We start from the raw sequence: 20,040 nt of genomic DNA on the forward strand, positions 1-20,040 counted from the left end.
AAAGGTTGATTATTAAGTAACTCAAGGAGATACAATAGAAAGGTGAAAAAACAACATAGGATTTTTCAAAAATTCAGTATACAAATAAAAAATGTTCTAAAGAGATATTTTAAATTAAAAAAATCAACTTCTGGAAATGAAAGGCACATTTAGGAAACTAGAAAATGCAGTGCAAATTTTAACAATCGACTAGAAGGAGTCTAACAATAGACTAGAAGGGATAATTTCAGAGCTCAACGACAAGACTTTCAAATTAACCAAATCAGACAAATTTTTTTTAAAAAGAATGAAAATAAATGAACAAAGTCTCCAAGAAATATGAGATTATGTAAAATGGCCAAACCTAGGAATTACAGGTGTTCCTAAGGGAGAAGAAAAATCAAAAAGTTTGTAAAATCTATTTTGGGAATAACTGAGGAAAACTTCCCTGGCCTTGCTAGAGATTTAGACATTCAGACACATTCAGACATTCAGAAACTCAAAGAACTCCTGAGAAAATCATTGCAAAAAGGATATCACCAAGGCTTACCATCATCAGGCTATCTAAAGTCAACATGTAGGAAAGAACCCCAAGGCCAGAGAGATTAACTACTGAATTCGATCAGACATTCAAACAAGAATTAGTATCAATTCTACTAAAACTATTACAAAAGATGAAGGAGGGAATCCTCCTTAACTTATTTTACAAAGCCAGTATTGCCCAGATACCAGTCAAGAAAGGACATAGCCAAAAAACAACAACAACAACAACAACAACAACAAAACCACTACTGAACAATATCCCTGATGAATATAGGTAGAAAAATCTTCAACAAAATACTAGCAAACTGAAGAGTGCATCGAAAAAATAACTCACCATGTTCAAAGAGGTTTAATTCTAGGAATACAGGGATGATTCAACATACACAAGTCAATAAATGTGATTCATCACATAAACAGAATTAGAAACAAGAACCATATGATCATATCAATAGATTCAGAAAAAGAACTTGATAAAATCCAGCATTCCTCTATGATAAAAATTCTCAACAAACTAGGCATAGAAAGAATATATCTCAAAATAATAAAAGCCATATATGACAAACCCACAGCCACAATCATATTGAACAGGGAGAAGCTGAAAGCAATCTCCCTGAGAAGTGGAACAAGACAAAGATGCCCACTTTCACCACTTCTATTCAACATATTACTAGAAGTCTTAGCCAGAGCAGTCAGGCAAGAGAAAGAAATAAAGGGCATCCAAATTGGAAAAGAGGAAGTCAAACGATCTCTGTTCACTGATTATATGATGGTATACCTAGACCATCTTACAGACTCCTTCAAAAGACTCCTAGATCTGATAAATCAGTAAAGTCTTAGGTTTCCAAATCAGCATATACAAATCAGTATCACTGCTATACACCAAAAACAACCAAGCAGAGAATCAAATCAAGAACTCAAACCCTTTACAACAGTTGCAAAAAATAAAATAAAATACCTAGGAATACACTTAACCAAGGAGGTGGAAAATCGCAACAAGGAGAACTATAAAACACTGCTGAAAGAAAATATAGATGAATAATAAATGAAACAAACAGATACATCCCATGCTCATGGACTGGAAAAATCAGTATCATTGAAAATGACCATATTGCCAAGAAATCTACAGATTCAATGCATTTCTATCAAAATATCAATATCAGTTTTCAAAGAATTATAAAACAACAATTATAAAATTCATATAGAACCAAACAGGAGCCCAACAGCTAAGGCAATCCTAAGCAAAAAGAATAAACCTGGAAGCAACACATACACAACTTCAAGCTATACTACAAGGGTATAGTAACCAAAATGGTGTGGTACTGGTATAAAAGCAGACACATAGACCAATGGAACAGAATAGAAAACCCACAAATAAAGCCAAATACTTACAACTAACTGATTTTTGACAAAGCATACAAAAACATAAGTTGGAGAAAGAATACCCTATTTAATAAATGATGGTGGGAAAGTTGGATAGCCACATGTAGAAGAATGAAACTGGATCCCTATCTTTCACTTTATACAAAAATCAACTCAAGAGGGATTAAATACTTAAATCTAAGATTTGAACCCATAAAAATTCAAGAAGAAAACCAAGGAAAAACTCTTCTGGACATTGGCCTAGGCAAAGATTTATGACTAAGAACCCAAAAGCAAATGCAACAAAAACAAAAATAAATAAGTGGAACCTGATTAAATTAAAAAGCTTCTGCAAAGCAAAAGAAATAATCATCAGAGTGAAAAGACAATGCAGAGTGGGAGAAAATATTTGCAAACAATGCATGTGACAAAGGACTAATATCCAGAATCTACAAGAAACTCAAGCAAATCGGCAAGAAAACAAATAATCCCATTAAAAAGTGAGCAAAGGACATGAGCAGATATTTCTCAAAGCAGATATACAATTGGCCAACAAACATATGAAAAAATGCTCAACTTTACTGATCATCAGGAAAATGCAAATTAAAACTGCAATGAGATACGACCTTGCCCCAACCAGAAAGGCTATTATTTATAAAGTCAAACAACAACAGATATTGGCATAGATGTGGTAAAAAAGAAATGCTAGTACACTGTGATAAGAATATAAATTAGTATAACCTCTGTGGAAAATAGTATAGAGATTTCTCAAAGAACTAAAAATAGATCTACCATTTGATCCAATAATCCCACTACTGGGTATATACCCAAAGGAACAGAAGTCACTATTTCAAAAAGACACCTGCACACATATGCTACCTCAGCACAATTCAGGACTGCAAAAATACCTAATTATCCATCAACTGATGAGTGGGCAAGAAAATGTGGTATGTGTACACCATGGATTACTACTCAGACACAAACAAAAAGAATGAAATATTGTCTTTTGTAGCAATTTGGATGGAACTGGAGGCATTATTCTAAGTGAAGTTACTCAAGAATCAAAAACCAAATACTGCATGTTCTCACGTATAAGTGGAAGCTAAGCTATGGGTATGTAAAGGCATACAGAGTGGTACAACGGACACTGGAAGCTCAGAAGAGGGAAGGGTGTGAGGGTGGGAGGGGGGTGAGGAGTGAAAAACTGAGTGAAAAACTGCCTATTAGGTACAATGTACACTACTCAAGTGATGGGTGCACTAAAATCTTAAGACTTCACCATGATATAATTAATCCATGTAACCAAAAACCACTTGCACCTCTGAAGCTGTTGAAATAAAAAAATTAACAAATTAAAAAATTAAAGTCTAGCAAAAGTTGTACATGACACATCGACAGAAAATAATTCTTGAATGACATTTTAAAAGTCTTACTTAAACAGACAGATAAATGTTTTGAGAACTTAACACGTTGATTCTAAAACTTCCATAGATGAACAAAAGTCCAAAAATAGCCAAAATATTCTTGAAGAAAATAAGCTGGTGGTATATACCCACTGATTAATATTTATTATAGAACTATAAAAATGAAAATATTACGGAACTGATGCATGGATAAATAGCAAGTATGGTCCCATAAAATTGTGGCATGATGTTGCGGACTCAAGTGCATACTGAAATTTTATATATGACATTGCAGATTCTCAGAAAAAGAGAGGAATTATTCAATGTATAGTTTGGAAAATTGGTTATTCAAATAAAAAAAGATTATGAATGTAATTTCACAGTGAACTTCAAAGCAATTGTTTATTTTGAGGGTTAGAAGAAGGGTTTTTTTGTTTCTGTGTTGTTTTTTGAATCAGGTACAACTGATTTTTAAGAGTGGTTTAATTTGGGGAGTTGAGAGAGGGAAGGAAAGATGTTAAAAAGTAATGTTTAGATGAAAACAAAAGGTATGAATGTGGTTATAGAGTTCAGGTTTAACAAGGAAAATTTTTGGCTTTTTTTTAACCTATGTGTTATATGGTTAACCATCAAGGGATATAACAAGTTATTCCAGCTTTTCCAAATACTAATCATATTGGTTTTAAGAAGTCTCCATAATCACATGTGGCATTTTCCCTTTATCTGTGGGAGTAGATGATGCAACCCACACAGTGACTTTGAACTTCTTTGATAGAATTTCCACCGCCTTGTTGAATTTCTCACTGTATTGCATATCTTGCCAAGTGTGAAATAATGAGTTTAGGAAAACTTCAAGACTACACATCATTTTGCATGAATAATACCCATTAGAGCTAAGGAGACTGACATGTTTTGTAGCATTTCCAGGTAAATGAAAATTTTATTGGCATTCACCATTTACTAGCTTTGTACAATATTATAAAGGTAGAAGCAAAATAGCAGCACATTGTGCTTGGCTTATAAGGATTGCTTTAACACCATTACGTTAAATAAACAATGTGCATAGTGTATTGGAAGTGCCAACTCTTGCAAATTTACAATACTTAAATATCCTTAACATTCTAATGTATTAAAAGTATAAAGAAAAAAACTAAACAAGCATTTATAGCGATACTATGAAATCTCCAATAATTGTTTTGACTGTTGCCTTTGGCTCTTTAGTGCAACTTTTCCACATTGTAATTACTATATTGTATTGCTTTGTGTTTCCTATTTGTTATACATAACTTCAGAGCTAAGTACCAGTACACCAAGTACTGCAATCACCTTTCACTTATTGTACATGCAAAGTAACAGCATACAGTTTTGGTGATTAACAATATTCCTTTTTTTCTTTAATAAAGGATATTTATTTGAATTTTTAAAAGGAATAAAACTAAATCTCTACCTAATACGATATCAAAAAAAATTACCCCGATGGATTAGAGATTTAAATGTTAAAGGACAAATTTTAAAATATTTACAAGAAAACAGGGTATGTTTAGACCTTGAGTTACACAATGGTTTCTTAACGAAGAAACAAAAAAGCTAACGCTAAAAGAGTAGGTTTATAAATTCAGCTACATTTTATATTTTCACACATAAAAGAATGAAAACAAAGCAACAAACTGCTAAAAGGTATTTGTAATATGTATAAACCAAAAAGGGTTTGGTATCAGGAAGTTATAAAGAATACCTGAAAAGCAGTTAAGAAAGCAACAAATACCACACCACAAATATAGGCAATGTTTCTTTCATTTATTTCATTCCTTACAGAAAAAGAAATACAAATATATGAAAAGATGCTTGAATTCATTAGCAATCAGTGAAATGAAAATTCTAATGGTAATAAAATTTATTACTTTTAGACTAAAAAAGATGAGAAATCTGAAGATACCCAGTATTTATAAAGATATAATCAAAAGGAATGTTTATTGATAAATGTATAAATTGGTATAACCACTTTAGAAAATAATTTGTCATATCTTATAAATGTGAATATTAGCTCACTTAATGGCACAGGCATCTTAATCCTAGAGATATACCCTAGCTCTTCCAGTGAAGTTCATGACACAAGAAAGCAGAATCAGCCCAAATACACACTAATATGATATAGATATATAAACTGTAGATGAAATATTATATAACAGTGAAAATGCATGAACTTTGACTACAGAATTCAAAAATAAGCAAAGTAATTTTTGTTTAGGAACACATATATGTGTAATAAAAGCAAATGCTTTTTGTTTAGGAACATGTATGTATGTAATAAAACTATTTTTCAAGAGACAGAAGGAATTGGTAAACACAAAATTCATGCTATTGGCTACCTCATGGGGAAAAGCAGAGAGATGGAAAATGACTGAGCATAGACCACGCAATACTAGTGGCAAAGTTCTAACTTAGATCTAATGGTGAATTCATGGCTATTCATTTTTTTATTTCCCTTTAAACTGGCATATAGGTGATTATGTATTATTTCTCATGCACAGCATTTGGTATTTAGTAATTTGCAAATAAATGTTAGTTCTTATTATTTTGTAAAATTTACAGCAGCAGAATGAAATAAGTGACAAGTGTAATAATTTATCAAGATAATTTTAATCAAAATCACTAAAATGGAAAATGGAAAAAAGCCTAAACATTATTTTAAATAATTCAATAAACAATTACATAAGCTAAACTTAATTGACAAAATAACTTACCTAATATGTTACATTTCTCTTTAGATGAACAAATGTCTTCCCTTAAAATAAAAGATTTATTTTGAAGCATTTTTGGAAAATGTTTTTACAACAAGCCAAAATAAAAACAAAGAAGCTTTAACTATGATATGACTACTACCACAAGCTAACTTCTAAAATCTAGTTCATATTAACCTCTCAAAAAGTCTAAACCTAGAGTAATTCACCATTTGTCCACATCAATAAGCAATACGTACTATATAGTGAGTGTTGTAAATAGTTGAATCATTAACCAAGTTCAGTGAAAAACTTTCTATTTTTTTTTTTTTTTTTTTTTTTTTTTTGAGACGGAGTCTCGCTCTGTCGCCCAGGCTGGAGTGCAGTGGCCGGATCTCAGCTCACTGCAAGCTCCGCCTCCCGGGTTCACGCCATTCTCCTGCCTCAGCCTCCCGAGTAGCTGGGACTACAGGCGCCCGCCACCTCGCCCGGCTAGTTTTTTTGTATTTTGTAGTAGAGACGGGGTTTCACTGTGTTAGCCAGGATGGTCTCGATCTCCTGACCTCGTGATCCGCCCGTCTCGGCCTCCCAAAGTGCTGGGATTACAGGCTTGAGCCACCGCGCCCGGCCAAAACTTTCTATTTTTAATGTCTCTGCTTTTACTTACACAGTATATGTAATATAATTTACCCTCATGACGATTCAATGTCATCATGAGCTTCAGTTATCATTCTTTCATGCAAAATAATGGTGTTCTCAGATGTTACCAAGTTGCTTATTTTTTTGTTTGCTTCTGCGTTACTTAGTCCATGGCCATTCAATTTGACAGTCCTTGTGTCTCCTTTCTAATCACCTCTTTCTCATAGCCCTTTCTTCCTCCCATATTTAATCTGCTATCTCCAATCTCTCTTGCTTGGCTTCTAACTACAGTCCAAGGAAGAACCATGGACTATATATAATATAATACTATGTATAAAATTAAATCAATTCTGCTTTGGTTTTGAAAAGAGATTAAAGTACAGTCATGCACTGCATAACATGTTTCAGTCAACAATAGACTGCATATATGACATCGGTCCTATAAGATCATAATACCATATTTACACTGTACCTTTTCTATGTTTAGATAGGTTTAGATACACAAATGCTTACCATTGTGTTACAAATTCCTATAATATTCAGTACAGTAACATGCTGTACAGGTTTGTAGCCTAGGACCACTAGGCTATACCATATTGCCTAGGTGTCTAATAGGCTACACTATCTAGGTTTGCATAAGTACACTCTATTATGTTTGCATAAAGACTAAATCACCTAATGATGCATTTCTTGGAATGTGTCCCCATCATTAAGCAACACATAACTGTACATGAACTACATGTTAGCTATTTTACATAGGCTAAAGCTTTTCGTTTTAGAATTCCAGACAGCTGAGATTTCTTTGAGTTTGATGCCTAAATAAAGGATTTCTTTGGTTAGTCAAACAAATATCAAACCTAGGATTTATATATTCTGGTAGTATCACTGTCGCTGAAACAAAGGTGTGAATTAACAATGTATAGTATTGCTTGTAAAATGAATAATAATTTTATAATAGCAGAAGCTGTTTTTCATACAAATAAGTAGGTTTGAGAACAACCCTAGCAAACGTAGCTTGGCAATTAAGGCAGGCATTAAGCATCAAAACAAGGAACAGATAAATAGATTTTTAAAAGCAAAGGGAGTCCAAAAAGTGGACAAACGAAAGAAGAAAGTTGTTCTTCTTTCCAAGCAACTGAAATACCAAGAAGGGAATGAACAAAACCTGCTCTCAGTTCCATAACTATGTTAATTTCTTAATTCTCTCATTCTGTCACTAATATCGTTAGGAAATTGTTTTGTTTAGCTCAAACCATTACTCAGCAAGCTGACATTGCTAATTTCCTAGAGAACTAACTAGTATTCTGGTTTAAAAGAACAAAAGAATGCTTTTATTCGATAGTTTCTTTTGTAGTACAAATTCTCGTAGAACACTTCTGTGTATTATTAACAAAGAATTAAGAAGAAGTATCAGTCATGCAGGAAGGAAGAATAAAGGATTGTATGGGAAAGATTATTTCTATAATCATACCTAGTGATAAGAATAGCAGCATCATGGTGGGAAGGGTGAACATCATCAACGTCATTCTGAGTTTGTTGCCATGAACAAAAGTTATTTAATGTGGTAGCACCATCAAAATTAATGACTGGCCCTTCCTATGCAAAATAAGCAATGCAATACTGTATCAAAATATTAATGTCCTCTTTTCCTTCCAAGTTTATCAGCATCTGCACAACTTATCAAATAGCATTCTCACAGGCAAATGAAGGAGTGACAGCATCTCTTCTTCATGTATTAACTACAACATATTTTAGCAATATCTAAAACGTGATCAAAACTGAATCTAATTCGATCTTAATATAACCATCCAATATTTAGGAAAAACTTTTAAAAACTACTATATTTTAAATCCTCTGACATTAGGATTATAAAAATGAATACTAAGGTTTTTAATCTTTTATTTTTGACTTGTTTATTCGTTTTTCCTTTGCTCAGTTAAACACTGTTGTCATTCTATTTTATTTCCATCACAACACATAAGGGTAATCTCATTCGTTTTCAAATCAAGTCTTTAAAGCAAATTTTAAAAACATTTCATTTCTAATAAGAGTTCCATAATCTCTATGTATTGTCACTAAAAACTTACTACAACTAAGGTTACTAATTTTAGACCTGTTTCTTACCTCCTCGTGGTGAATCATAACTAATTTTACCACTACTATGTGTATAAAACTTCCAATACTTGGATCTTTGTAGATTGTTGCAACCTGCATGTAAAAAAATGTAGGATTAGTTGTTTAAAATGAATATTTCTTCTCAAAAGTAAGTTGAAATCAGTCACAGAGTATCAATTCTCCAATTGCACTGTACGTAGGAATCTTGGGATCTCTTAGAGTGCTTTAACAAATCCTCATGTTCACACCACGTCCCTTACCAAATAAATCAGAATCTGCAGGATTGAGACCCAGGCATCTTAAAGATTCTCAAAATTTGAGTATCTTAAACCTTGCTACTGAGACTGATCCATGGATCAGCAGCATCCACATAACCTAGAGCTGATATGAAACAGAATCTCAGGCCCCACCCTGGATTAATGATTCACAGTCTGCACTTTAACAAGATCTCAAGTGTTCTGAACACATGTTAGACTTTGGAACTGCTGTTATGGATGATTCAGCAAGAAATTCACTTCATTCTGTGTCATAATCCACAATTTACATGACTACAATATTCCATAAAAATATGTAAGTTTTACCTATTCTTTTCTGATAGTTCACCTAATCTTTCAGCCACAGTAGTATATTTCCAACTCCAAATATGATTATTATTTTTAAAGTTTAGCATTACCAGAATCCATAGAGACAGATCCATCTAGAATCATATAAACAGTCCTAGAAGAGGTCATGAGTCGCAACCTGGTCCTCAGTTTTCCAGGACCGGAGAATGTGAGGCACTCTGGATGGGCTCTGCATGGGCTCACTGATGATTCACTATCAAGGTGCCATCCCATTCACTAATTCATATTCTCTCCTTGTAGCCATTATAGAGGTTGCCACTGCAGTAGGAGTGTCTTTCATGGCCAATGCCTCTGCCTGGTACTTAATTAGAGACATACCTCACTCTGGATCTGGGCTACCTGTGCAAAGAAAACTGCTGCTAAACCCTAGATCACCTTCTTGTTGGCCACTGCCTAAGTCAAAGCAGCAATTGCTCCAGGGTGTGCTACTTCCCTCATTTGTTTAATAAATAAACGTTCAGTATCTACTCCTTGCTTTGTTGGCTACAGAAGCAGATATAGGGAAGAGAACAAAGGCCCTGACCTTGTGGAGCTTACAGTTTGTTAGAAGTATCACTACCGGGGTCCTCACTCTGTCAGTCAAAGCTGCTTCACCACAACATATAACATGACTGCTGTCAATGCCTCTTGTGCCAAATGGACTACTACCAGAACTAGAGCCAAAAGCGTCTTTAGAGCTGCTGACACTGTAGGGTCAGCATGAGCATAAATACATAGTCCAGCATCTGTACTACTGTTATGGCTGTGCAGTCTCAAATATTTACAGGTTTGTCATCTGAACCTATAGTGATGACTTTGGCTCTGGTAGTAGCATGTTTTGGCAAGAGTGGAGGTAGCCCCAGCGAGGTTGACAGTAAGTTAAGACAGGGATGGTCAGCTGATTGGCAAATTCAAGCAGGTCTGTTAGCAATGCAGTATTTCTCACTTTAAAATAGGAGCTGTGAATTTACAGTTGAATTTATAAATATTCATTTACATGCAATGTTTTAAAATACATCTACCATGGGGGAAAAAAGAAAGCACACCTGTAATTATGATTTTGGAGTTAAGCTTGATCCTGTGAGTTTAAAAATGGATGCTTTTCTAAGCCAAATTACAAGGTAAAAGATACACCTCAAAGGTATTTATAAAAGCTCTTTTTCCCCGATAAATGAAAAACAGCTGTGAAGACTTCTGTGTCTCAGAATAATATGCATATCCCATAGTCCAAGAAAAAAGAGCATATGCACTATGAGGTGTCTAACATGGCTAACTACTATATCCATTGTCCCAAGTATTTTGACTATGAATAAAAATCTGGATGTTATAGTATCAGCTATAAAATACATAACCACAAAAATACTTCCAGTTTTGGAAGGAAACAGATGCTGCATGTTTATTTAAAAGTGATAAATCTGCAAGCTAGAATTTGGAAAAAATGTCCCAATATTCTGACTGTATAATTTAAAATATATTACTACAGCAAAATATCCTTAAATGTAACACTAGGGAAAAGATAATGCAAACTATTGTTATGCAAGGTGGATACTGGCTATAAAATATAGTTATTTAAGGCAAACAGACACAGGTTCCAATTCTAACAGCCATTTGATAAAACCTACTTCTAGGCTACTATAAGGATTAAATGAGATGGTATGCAAATAGCATTTAGATTAGGGCCAGGATCACAGGGATCAATCACAGTGGCTATTACTCTTATTGCTACTTATAAAGCTTTTTCAGAAGAAAAGGCATAATACAGATATAGATATAGATATTCATAATACTAGTTCTGTACATGCGTTTCAAGTTAATTATCACAGTATGTCTAAATTGGAAGCAAAGTATCCAAAAGCATGATTGTTTTATTATCTCTTTTAGTACTTACTGAATATCTACTGCCCATCAAACTGCGTTGCTTACTAAATATACAGAGCTAAACAAGGCATAATCTCTGCCATTAACTCACAGTCCTCTGGGAGTAAAAGATATAAAAACAGACAGTCTGATTTACATAATTTTAACTTCCCTCAAAGAAAGTCCTGGAGATGATATTTTGCTTTTACACTAAAATAGTATATTTCATTGAATAATTAAGAATGTCATCATGCTCATTTTTTCTAATTGTATCTCTTATTATTTTACTGACCTTTATAATTTAAATGCTCATGTAGAATATATGTATACCTTTAACTATATTTAGATGTTTGAAGGTGCTGTTATTGAATGACTCTATTCAATAAAGCTAAATTGTGATTCAAGCAATGAATAGCCACAAGGCCCATTTGGTACTCAGAGAATTTTTGAAGCAGTATGTACAACGCACTTCTCTCATTCTTAAAACCACCACCCCAAATTAGACTGCCTTCATGATAGGATACTATGTTTGCTGTAAATAATAAATGAGTAAATATTAAATGATACATAAAATATTTATTCAATGTTTATTGTGTGCCAGATGTGTTCAAGTTTAAATGTATTAATTCATTTAATTATCACAACAAATCTTATGAGATAGGAGCTACTACAGTGTCCATTTTACAGATAAGAACAGTAAGATACAGAGAAGTTAAGTAAGACACTGAAGATTCGGCAGCTGGTAGCAAACAGAACCCAATTTTCATTCTGTACAGTCTGGCTTTAGAGCACTGACTAGTTTATCTGATCTTTATTCAGCATTCTGAACCAATTAGTTCTTGGTAAAAACATTTCAAGACATTTCAAAACCCTGCTGCAACACATCCCCTGGCCACTGGTATTGTCCTGTTAATGGTCACTTGCCCGTGGCCTCAGAGAAGCCCTTAGGCAGTCAGCAGACCTGGGCTTTAGTTCCAGCTCCATTAGTAGCTACAAGCTAGTTGTTCAACCCTGGAAAATGGGTTTATCTTTTTTTTTTTTTTTGGTCTTAATGTCCGTAATATCCACGTGGAGGCACTGGGTACCCTTGGGTCACAATGTCCTTGCATATTGGATTAATATTAACCAGGTGCTGCTGGGGAAGAGTTGTGAAAGACATTTGTTTCAAAGAACAAAATCATTCCACAGTTTGAAAAATGAGCTAAAATAATTAGATATCTTCACGGAATCTTGAATAGGCTAACACACACACACACACACACACACACATATATATTAAATCTGTGACACAGAGATATTATATACAGCATTTCATGCAACTATATGACCACAGTCCTTAGCTCCCCACTGCCCCCAATAGAGCATATCACAGGACTAATATTCCATTCCATAGACTACACTTTAGGAAACACCAGACCAGATTTCTAATATATCATCCTATTCTAAAAGCCATTTAATATTTTTAATATATTACCTTAATCACTACATTTTAGAGTGCTATGTATTAGAATTTTTATTGATCTACTTAAAATGTATTTAATCTTTTATTCTTTAAATGTTAGTTTCCTTCACATAAGTAGTTCTTACTTCTTTATAGGTTTCATAAAATAGTAAATACTATTATTTCATGGATATTTAATGAAAGGTGAAGAAGAAATGGTATGAATTGTATTGTTGAAATCTTTAAGAAAATTCTAGGCAAAATATAGTTCATACAAAGCGTGAAACAAATTGCTATTACCATTAACTTACCAACCATTTTGAAAATAATTTCTAGATAGAGCTTTAGCAAACATTCATATATGGTATGTTCATAGGCCACCTTCATTAAGAAGTACAAAGTCATCTATAAAAAACTGATTTTGACAAATGAATGTTTACAAAGATCATTACTCTTAACTTCATCAGAAAGATCTTTTCATTTTCAAATTGAAAATGATGAAATTCTACATACATACAGAGCAAATATGTGCAAATAATTAAGAATATGCAGAGCAATAAATTGAAGGGAAAAGTAATATAAATGGTTATACCTCAAGTATGAAAGCATATCATTAGTTTTTATTGTAATGTAGTTAAAAATCTTCCCCATCCTAATAACATCAGTAAAAACAACCAACAAAATTGAAAGTAATGGTATAAAGTCAATGTAATGCAAATGAGGGTTTTTAGTTGATACATGCCTCTAATATTAGTAACCATATTTTAATGAAAGGGTTAATTCTTGAGGATTACGTGATGTTCCTTAAATTTACATTATTAAATCTGCAAGAGGGTGAATATTATAGAGTCAAACCTTTAGAAACACAATGAAGTGTGGAAGTCTTTTAATACTTAGTAAATATTTAAGGTCTATTAAATAATAAATTGAGTATCAAAATAAATATACTGAAGAAAAAGTTGCTCTAGTCTACATACATTTTAGTAGCTTGATAATGCATATATAAATGCCATTTTAACCTGGTGTTGTCACCCAAATTCCCTAAGGATAAAGGTTTTAGAATGGCAGCTGAGTATCTCTGCTCATTTAACACAAACGCTATTTCACTAGATATATTATACATCACAAGTGTGTTCTTCCCCACTAATTTTTTGTTTGTTTGTTTGTTTTTTGAGACAGAGTCTCCCTCTGTCTGCCAGGCTGGAGTGCAGTGGCACAATCTCAGCTCACTGCAAGCTCCGCCTCCCGGGTTCACGCCATTCTCCTGCCTCAGCCTCCCGAGTAGCTGGGACTACTGGCACCCGCTGTAACGACCAGCTAATTTTTTTGTATTTTTTAGTAGAGACGGGGTTTCACCGTGTTAGTCAGATGATCTCGATCTCCTGACCTTGTGATCTGCCCACTTCGGCCTCCCAAAGTGCTGGGATTACAGGCGTGAGCCACCGCGCCTGGCCTTCCCCACTAATTTTAATGTTAATTCCAGAAACCCTTTGAGTAAGGAGGGTCTCTAGTCTACTCTGACAACGTTAAGTGCAACTAAAAAGTGAATTAAGTCACATTCTTTATTTCAATGTCACTGCACTCAGATATTTCGTCAAATCGTTGAAAGCAAAGAAAAAGTTTAAGAAGACAGCACAGTTGTTTACTTTGCGCAGGATGAGTAAGGGTCGATAATCTAAGTTGTGTATATAACCCATTTGCTCAATCCTGAAAGCATTCCCTTATTTCCCCCATTATATCTGGAGCTCACAGACAAAAATTCTTTTTCATCACTTTGAACTTGTCTTTATCATATACCAAGCCTATGTCACATTGCCTTGATCTTTTCCTAAATTACCGTGATCAGAATATCACCAATAATCCACGTGTGTGTTTGAATAAATGCAGTTAGTGCCTTCTAAAAACTGGAAAAAATGGGCAAAACCTGAACAGCTCCTTCCTAAACTGGAAATATCTGTGGACACTTATGTGCGAATAGCATTTCTCTTACCTCTTTAAAGTGGTTTTTGAAATGGACTTAACAAGTAGCAATAAAACAAGTTAGACTAGATTTGATCTCTACATAGTGTGATCAACAGTCCCAGTTTGCTCAGGACTGAAGGGTTTCCAAGGACATAAGACGCAATACCAAAACTGAGCAAGTTCCAGGTAAAACAGGGAGAGTTTGTCACTCTTTCTCTTAAGTTCCCTTTCACCTTTAATATTTTTGCAACCATAAATATAGTTGTGATCACTGTTTTTTAGCCAATAAAGCAACAATTTATGTACAGAACCATAGGCTCTACTAATTTTCCCATGTCCTCATTTGAACAATCTTTCAGTGAGAGAGAAGAAAAGCACTAAACCCAGGTAGCTTAGAAGTCATCTAAAATTTGGCTACTTAGGAAGAAAGAAAGCATATACAAAAACTCAAAGTATCTCAAAAGGGAGACTTACCCTCCTTAATTTTTCCTCCTACCCCACTTTATTTGGAATGCATACCTCTTCCTCAATTCTGCTGCATCTATCTCCCTGAGAATAAAAGCTTAACACAAACCAGATGACTGTGTCTATAAAAATTCTGTCTTCAACAGAAACCTGCTCTCCTTCTAGTAGGCCTAAAAATCCAGAAAATGAGAAGTACATGCATTGATCTGTTGTTTCAAGCATTGTTTCAATGCAGATTTGCTTTCCATGAAGTCAAAAGGTCTGTCTGCATTCCCTTCAATTAACTCTGGCTTTACACTTTCCATGGACAACTTTAGTTATCTCAAAGTATGTCACAATATCTTCTAACAGTGATGATACTGATTTTTGTTTGTTTGTTTGTTTTTGAGATGGAGTCTTGCTGTGTCGCCAGGCTAGAGGGCAGTGGCACAATCTCAGCTCATTGCAACCTCCGCCTCCCAGGTTCAAGCGATTCTTCTGCCTCAGCTTCCCAAGTAGCTGGAATTATAGGCACACGCCACCACATCCAGCTAATTTTTGTGTGTTTAGTAGAGATGAGGTTCACCATGTTGACCAGGATGGTCTTGATCTCTTTACCTCATGATCCACTCGCCTTGGCTTCCCAAAGTGCTGGGATAACAGGTGTGAGCCATGGTGACTGGCCAATACTGATTTTTATGTAAAATGTAGATAACAAAACCTTTCTGAGGGTGGTGATGTCACCAAAAATGCATGAAACTATTCCAAAATTAGTCCTGTGTTTATTCCTTTATTCCTTCTGGTCAGTATGCCCAAAGCACTGACAATAGTTATCTGTCATTTACCATGTTTTAAAAATCTATCAAATCTAACAATTTTCCTTCAGTATCTCTCCCACCCAACTTTCTTTCCTTATTTATTTATTTATTTATTTATTTATTTATTTATTTAAGACAGAGTCTCACTCTGTCAGCCAGACTGGAGTGCAGTGGCACGATCTCGGCTCACTGCAACCTCCGTCTCCTGGGCTCAAGTGATTCTCCGGCCTCAGCCTCCCAAGTAGCTGGGCTTACAGGCATGTGCCACCACGCCTGGCTAATTTTTGTATTTTTAGTAGAGACATGGTTTCACCATGTTGGCCAGGCTGGTCTTGAACTCCTGACTCCAGGTAATCTGCCCGCCTCGACCCCTCAAAGTGGTGGGATTACAGGCGTGAGCCACCAAGCCCAGCCCTAGCTTTCTTTTTTATTTTATTTTATTTTATTTTTATTTTTTTAAGGTTAAAAATATTTATTTCTTCAATACAAAATGAATTTAAATAGTTCCCACTTAGACAAAATATATTTATCTGTTCTAATACATTAGAGAGAAACACGTTACTAGAATGACTACTGACTCCAGTAAACAATTATTTTTTTCTGAGAAAAAATTTTAACATTTTAATAAAAATATTAATGTTTTAAATTTGCCTTGATGTACTGAAGATACATATATATATAATGTTTTTATGATATATATTGCATAACTTTTGAGTTCTTTTAAGTATCTCAACATTTTATTTTATTTATTTATTTATTTTTATTATCATTATACTTTAAGTTCTAGGGTGCATGTGCATAACGTGCAGGTTTGTTACATATGTATACTTGTGCCATGTTGGTGTCCTGCACCCATCAACTCGTCAGTACCCATCAACTCGTCATTTACATCAGGTATAACTCCCAATGCAATCCCTCCCCCCTTCCCCCTCCCCGTGATAGGCCCTGGTGTGTGATGTTCCCCTTCCCGAGTCCAAGTGATCTCATTGTTCAGTTCCCACCTATGAGTGAGAACATGCAGTGTTTGGCTTTCTGTTCTTGCAATAGTTTGCTGAGAATGATGGTTTCCAGCTGCACCCATGTCCCTACAAAGGACACAAACTCATCCTTTTTTACGGCTGCATAGTATTCCATGGTGTATATGTGCCACATTTTCTTAATCCAGTCTGACACTGATGGACATTTGGGTTGATTCCAAGTCTTTGCTATTGTGAATAGTACCGCAGTAAACATACGTGTGCATGTGTCTTTATAGCAGCATGATTTATAATCCTTTGGGTATATACCCAGGAATGGGATGGCTGGGTCATATGGTACTTCTAGTTCTAGATCCTTGAGGAATCACCATACTGTTTTCCATAATGGTTGAACTAGTTTACAATCACTAGTTCAACAGTGTAAAAGTGTTCCTATTTTTCCACATCCTCTCCCCCAACTTTCTTAATGAATGCCATCTCCTTTAACCATTTTCTATTGCAAAATATATCCCAGTGTTCCATGAAATTGATACAATCTTGTACATAACAATTGACATCCTCCACATCATAGTTTTCATTAGAATCCCTTCATAATTTAGAGTTTGCCATACTAACATTTAGATAATTATACATCTAGGTAATACATGTCGGTAATTTTACTTCAAATTCAGAAGTAAAAAAAAAAAGTAATTAGGATAAATTTCTATCTATACTTCTGTTGTCATTTACAAAAATTCAATTGAAGTAAACAAAATAAGGGTCAATTTTACACAATTTCAAAAAATTATTTTATATATCTCTGTTTTTATTTATCACAATGCACTGAATTCTGAAAAACAATATTACTTTTAGTAATACTTTAACCATGTTTCCATTCATACTTTCAGTAACTATTTATTGAGTACCCACAGTATCAGATACTGTGTTTAGGTAACATAGACTATGGTATAACAATAAGAATTTAAGGTAAAATGTCATATTTTAGAAAAATTATTGTATCTTATGATCTTCATGTCACAATGAACTGGTAATATCTAGCTAAGAGAAATTTACAATGTCCTATAGATATGCACTGGCTAATTTTTTCAACTAAGTGGGCCTGAATTCCCTATATGTGAATAGAAGTACTTCCAGTCATGAGATATGTTCTGAATACCCTGAATCTATAAATAGGTGGCTATGTAATTCTTTTTTTTTTTTTTTTTTTTTTAATTGTAGTTTCACTCTTGTTGCCCAGGCTGGAGTGCAATGGCATGATCTCAGCTCACTGCAACCTCTGCCTCCCAGGTTCAAGCGATTCTCCTGCCACAGCCTCCCCAGTAGCTGGGATTATAGGCACCCACCACCACGACTGGCTAATTTTTTGTATTTTTAGTAGAGATGAGGTTTCACTATGTTGGCTAGGCTGGTCTCGAACTTCTGACCTCAGGTGATCCTCCCGCCTCAGCCTTCCAAAGTGCTGGGATTACGAGCGTGAGCCACCATGCCTGGCCAATAATTCATCAACTAAACTAGCATGAAAATGGCTACCCTTAGTGATTACTCTAAAATAACAGGTCTAATTCAGGAATGTCCCAGGGTGGTGGAGGGAGATACACACACACACACACACACACTCACACACACACTCTCTCACACACATATACGTAAGGATGAAGGGCGATGCCACTCACACAGAATTGGCACCCTTCACCAGCTCTAGAATACAGTTCTATGGATACTAACACTACCACTGCTTGACAAAGGTATTAACATCAGATCAAGGACCCTGAGAGTTATTGTGATCTTAAATTCCAAATTTGTTAGGACAGTTCTATTAGTAATAGCCTATCCCTTTATCACCATAAATACATGTATAACTTAAGATGTTAGGTGTCCAAATTTCTGATTTGGAGAATATAGTCATAATAAAAAAAGGATCTTCTCCCCTCTGCGCAGAAATAGGGTGAGGTTTTAAAATTCAGATTCAAAGAGCAAAAGATCAATGCAACTAGGACAGTTCCTGTCACTAGAGGGCAGAAGCCATTCATGTGATGAAGTAAAGAATAATTCAAGCATTTTCTATAAGTGGTTTTGTGGATTTTTAAATGTTTTAGAAAGGTGTCCAAGTAACAGAATAGGATACTTGCTATACCTCTATCTAAACTAAACTTCAATGAAATCTTATTTTTGGCTTAAACTTAGATACAAAATTACATCTAAAAAGTTTGGAAAAAAAATTTTAATTAGACATTTAAAATTTCATTAAGCTAAACATTTTAGGAAATATAAAAGTCACATTAAGTTTACTTACAATTGACATTAGAGTCAGTATATAGTTTTGCAAATTCGATCCGTGAGCAGAAACCACTTTAGCATCAGCTGTAACCATAATTTCAACGTATCTTGGATATGATATAAGACGTTTTTTCCTGGAATGTAATTGACTTCTTTCATCTTTCAATGGTACATTTTTTGATGGGTGTCCTAAAACTCTTTCTTTCATTACATTAAGATCTTCATTCATGTTTCTGTAGGTATGAAAGGGTAAACTGGTTTCCTTTATTTGACTTTCTAGGGAGAAAAAAAGAATATAATATAGAACCATTAAATTGGATGTGACCAAAAATATCGCAAAAAATAGAATAGCCAAAATTATTTAATACTTACATATTTGTTCCCAACATGAAAATAAAAGGACAAAGAGAAATTATTTTTTAAAATAGTATTGTACAGCATTGTCATGAAGATTGCTTTCTATAGTAATAAAAAGTTTGCAAAAGTTCACATTTTCTTAGATTTTACCAACAAGAAATTGTATCTAAGTCATATTTGAAAAGGTAAAATTGTATCTAAGTCATATTTGAAAAGGTATGACTATTCAAATGTATTTATTAACTACCAAGTAGAAAATAAAAATATCCAGGACTTCTTATGTTTTTCTCAGTATGTAAATTAGGTTTTCAAGTCAACAATGACATTTAATCTCATTACAGAGTAGTAACATTTTGTAGGGTGAAACTTTATAAAATAGAGAACAAAACAAACTTTCTTCACATGTGAAAAGCACCAAGAACAACAGAAAATTAAGCAAAATAACAATATGTGGGTGAATCTATTGAATCCAGAAAGGCAAAAAAAGTTTTTCCTGCCATTTTCTCCTGAAGTGACTTGGCCACTAAAATATCCTTGACCAATTACT

General features: G+C 34.3%; 1 protein-coding gene across 1 annotated transcript in view; it reads right to left on the minus strand.

Moving 5' to 3' along the window:
• ADAMTS20 (ADAM metallopeptidase with thrombospondin type 1 motif 20) overlaps positions 1-20,040 on the minus strand; it is a 209,356-nt gene that overhangs the window by 144,452 nt on the left and 44,864 nt on the right. Inside the window, 4 exon segments of the mRNA XM_050749368.1 lie at positions 6,029-6,069; positions 8,115-8,239; positions 8,768-8,851; positions 19,153-19,412. Of these exon segments, the coding sequence (XP_050605325.1) occupies positions 6,029-6,069; positions 8,115-8,239; positions 8,768-8,851; positions 19,153-19,412 (510 nt within the window).

The sequence above is a fragment of the Macaca thibetana genome, chromosome 11, assembly GCF_024542745.1.
Source record: "Macaca thibetana thibetana isolate TM-01 chromosome 11, ASM2454274v1, whole genome shotgun sequence".
NCBI lineage: Eukaryota > Metazoa > Chordata > Mammalia > Primates > Cercopithecidae > Macaca > Macaca thibetana.